The sequence below is a fragment of the Halyomorpha halys genome, unplaced genomic scaffold (genome assembly GCF_000696795.3).
Source record: "Halyomorpha halys isolate HHAL.00 unplaced genomic scaffold, Hhal_1.1 Scaffold161.1, whole genome shotgun sequence".
NCBI lineage: Eukaryota > Metazoa > Arthropoda > Insecta > Hemiptera > Pentatomidae > Halyomorpha > Halyomorpha halys.
Genome location: NW_027105190.1, coordinates 846806 through 851241, shown reverse-complemented (window position 1 = coordinate 851241; position 4436 = coordinate 846806). Strand labels below are relative to the sequence as shown.

Sequence of the window (4436 nt, the reverse complement as noted above, 5' to 3'; positions counted from 1 at the left end):
TATGCAAAAAAAAAAAAAAAAATAGCTGATGCACTTTTCTCTAATATAGATTTAACTCAAATGTGATTATCATACATAGTTCGTTCAATAGTGAAATGTAACAAATCAAATGACAATATGACACTTAATTTATTGTGTTTAGTTCTAGTTTAATATTTAATTCCCAAAAATGCACTGTATTTATTTTTATTATTCATGTCCTTTTAGTTCTTGTTATTTATTGTATTTTATATCTTATCTTGTTTTTTGTTTTGGTTCTCTTATCTTTTATTATTCTTAAATAATTAGTTGCTTTTCTCTAACCTCATATTTTAATTGCATCATTTTAGTTATTGTATTTTATTCTTTGTTTTTTTTGTTCTCTTATCTTTTTAGTGTTTTAGTATAATACTAGTAACACATTCCAATGTTAACTCCTCATTACATACTTATAGTATGCAGTTTCGCATGGAGTATGGAGTATGTACAATTTTTATATATACTCCTCTTGCATAGGGTTACTTTGCAAGAGAGAAAAAAAAAAAAATATATATATATATAGGAGACCAGATTAATTAATATAATTTGAAATTGGAGGAAATAATAATGTTAAGAGAGCCTGATGAATGAGTGATTGCCTCAAAACGTTGTAATGGATCAATTAAAATAAAGAAAATTATAATGGAAGAATTAATTACTTCAATTTATTAAAGAAATGCACAACTCATCCAGCGAATGAAACTAAAATATTAAGACATAAATTTTAAATAAGTACAGCAGAAAAAAAAAAGATAACTTACAATTACAGGAGTGTCACGTAGAAACCATTGGAATGAAGCAGTAGGGTATGCTTCAACGACAGCTTCCATAATAACTACCTCATCTTCACATACTACCTCAGGTTTTAAAGGTTTAATGAATCTTGGTGCTTTGATCTTTTCCATTTCTTCAATTTCTTCTATTTCTGAAAGAAAGATAAATTCTTTTGCTATGGGTAAAGCCAAAAAAAAAAATTCAAACTAGAAGTGATGAAAAAATGAAATAATATAAATTCTGATAGTAAAATAAAAGATAAGAATATTGGAGTGTACTGAACACTTCACTTCAGGATAAGATAAATAAAGTACCTATTATCTGGACAGTGCCAGATGTTCTAGCTTCTCCTGCTTTATTTGTGACACGGACTTCATATTTTCCTGTTTGTTTTTTTGTGGTTTTCTTTATTATCATTTTAGTTTTGTATTCTTCAATTTCAATATCTTCAGAAATAATTTCTTTTCCATTTCTATACCATCTAATGAGAAAAAAAAATTGAGTTGGTTCACATTTAATTAAAAGCTAAAATTAATAATATCAATAGAAATAATGACTACAAGGCAGATACCAGAGACCCAGTTCATTACCAAAACTAAACATCACAATGAAAAATTTATTAAATAAATTTAATGAAGATGAATAGATGAACAAAAAAAAAATACAATAAATCATAGTAAGAATTTGAATGAACCCTTTAAAATACATATCATAAAAGAATAAAGATGGTAATTAAAAATATAGGTTTTTCCAAATATTTTAATTTACAATAAATAAGTTAAGATAAGTAGGAGAGAAGCCAAGGGGTAACAAGTGATAATTTGGCAAATAAGAGGTTTTTTGCTAATTACCTGTTTTTAAACCAGATTTACGCTTCACTATTCCAAACAGTAAATTTATAACATTGAAGATTACATTTGGTTCAACCAAGCTTGGCTTCTCACCCACTTAAGTATAAAAGAATTTTCAATATAACTAGAGATGATAATAAAAATTTAATGATTGAAATACATTAACTCATAAATGATTTTGCAGTATTAGTCATAACAAAACCTCAAACTAATATAAATAAAATTAAAATAAAATTAAGCATTATGATTGGTTTATAATACATTGAATTCATATTTTAAAACAAGATTTAGAAGCTGAAAGACATAATAACCATATTAAAGACAAAAAAATATTAATTAAAAATTCTTAATCAAGTATTGATTAAAAAATTATTCACAAAAAAGTTTTAATTTCATTTTTAAATTACAAGAGTACATTAAAAACATGAGAACAAAGAATGAAACTAAAAAAGGAACAGTTTAAACAATAAGCCACAATTATGAAATAATCATAATGAGATAAAAAATATATTATTAACTAAGAAATAACAATTAACATGTAAATTAATTTACTTCACAGTAGGAGCAGGAAAACCAGTAAAGGAAACCTCCAGGACAGTTGGTGTATCTTTAGGCACAACCAATGCTTCAAGGGGTTTAGTGATTCTTGGAGCTTCTAAAGGTCTTGTTGGCTCTTCTGGTACTTCACCTATAAAATTTTAGTATTTACATCATTAATAATAATGAAAAAATATTAAAACATCAATTTTACTAATCAGTCTAAAATTTGTAGAAAATTGTTAAAACTAACATTCAAAATTAAATACTTCAGAATTGAAAACTGTTGATTGGACTAATATAAAAATGCATATCCATAGTAAACATTACGGATGTTACTGCAAATTTTATCGTTTCAAATATTTATGATTTCATCCCGTAATTTCTTATATATTAATACTCTTTGGTTCTTTTATATTATTATTTTTTTTTTTACTTTTTTAAATTACTTCAAATATTTGTAAAGACCAATGTTAAACCTTTTCTTTTGGTAATTACATCTGTGAAGTTGGATGAACATTGATGTTATCTTGGATAATACAAAAATTAATCCAAAGTAAAACAAAGAGAGCTAAATACTTACTCAGAACTATATTGGCTCTGGATTCAGCTTTTCCGAAACGGTTTATAGCTTTGACTGAATATATTGATTCATCTATTTCTTCAGATTCAACAATGGTAAGGATGCTTTTTCCTGACTCCTCAGTTAGAATGGTATGCTTCTCATCTGGTATGATTTCAGTTCCAGCCCGATACCAAACAACCTGAGGAACTGGAATACCAGTAACTTCACATTCCAGAGTTACAAGTGATCCACGTTTTGCAACTTTAGGCTTCAACGGTTTAATAAACCTTGGAGCTTCACCTTTCTCTTCTTTTTCTGGTTAAAACAATTTAGATATAAATAAAATATTAGGGAAATGAGACTCATTAGTTAGAGAAAACAACAACACAACATAGATATATAAACACAAGAAAAATCAAAACCTTCAAGATATTTATACCTATTTCTAACAACTGACAATTTAATCTAATTAATTTATAGTTCAAAATATAACATATTGTAGGTTTTTTTTTTCAATAAATTAGTTCATAATTAGTGAAAAATAAAATAATTATTTGTTGAAAACAAAAAATCTTTACTGTGAACAAGAATAAAAAAATTCACAATGAGGTGTATTATTCAATGGTTAAACTCAAGAAAACATCAGACAATTAGTAGAGTCAAACACAAAACTGATAAAACAGGCACATTTGTACCTAGAATGACAAGATTGGCAGTACAGGTGGCAACTCCAGCAGGATTTGAAGCACGGCAAGAATACGTGCCAACATCTTCGAGTGTGACCTTTTCTATTTTCAGGGTAGTGACATTTTCATATACAGTAATGATAGAGTGTTCAGATGCATGCATTTCAGTTCCATTATGTGACCAAGTAATGACAGGGGGAGGATTGCCTTCAAATTTGCAAGTAAATAAAATAGGCTGTTCATCTTCACTAATAATAGGCTGTATCCTTTCCACAAATCGAGGAGGAAGAGGAGTTACAGGCTGAGCCAATGTAAATGAAACACTTTTAACATCGGTAGATTCATCAAGAATTTCCTCAGTGGAAGCTTGTTTCAAAGAAGGCTTAGGACGCTTCTTCTTTTTCTCCTTTTCTTTAGGTAGATCTTTAGGGATTTGATCATCCTCATCATCACGTGGAAATGGTTCTGGTTTACCAACATCAAGATCTTTGTCTTTCTCTTCTGGAGGAGGTTTATCTTTTTTCCAAGGTTTAAGTTTAATTGTTTCTGGTTTTTCTTCTGGTGGTGGACCCTGCTTCTTTCTTAACTTGATATCTTCTTCCTCTTTTGGGGGCTTATCCTTACCCTTGCCCATAATTAATTTTCTTTCATCTTCTGGCTTTTCTGGTTTCGTTTTCTGAGGTTTAGGTTTATCTTTCTTTTCTATTAATGGGACTGGTTCTGGAACTTCTTCAGGTTCAATTGGAGCTTTTTGAAGTTCCTCAGGTCGATCACCTGTTGGTATATCTTTCAGTGGTTTTAATTTAAATGGTATGTCTTCAGATGGGCCTGGAGCAAGAGGCTTTTCGGGTTTGGGTTTCTTAGTTGGTTTTTCAACTTCAGGTTTTTCATCCGGCTTTTTGTCAGGTACTTTTTTCAACTTTACTGTTTCTCTCTCATCATGTTCCTCAGGCAATTTCCCTTTACCCATCACCAACTTCTTTGGTTCTTCCTCTGGTTTCACAG

The 4436-nt window shown here is 29.1% G+C and overlaps 1 protein-coding gene across 1 annotated transcript in view; it reads right to left on the bottom strand.

Annotated features, from left to right (window-relative positions):
* Positions 1–4436, bottom strand: part of LOC106678791 (titin) — a gene marked incomplete in the record, with an annotated part of 234754 nt that overhangs the window by 103144 nt on the left and 127174 nt on the right. Inside the window, 5 exon segments of the mRNA XM_067049221.1 lie at positions 780–943; positions 1107–1273; positions 2196–2331; positions 2764–3060; positions 3441–4434. Of these exon segments, the coding sequence (XP_066905322.1) occupies positions 780–943; positions 1107–1273; positions 2196–2331; positions 2764–3060; positions 3441–4434 (1758 nt within the window).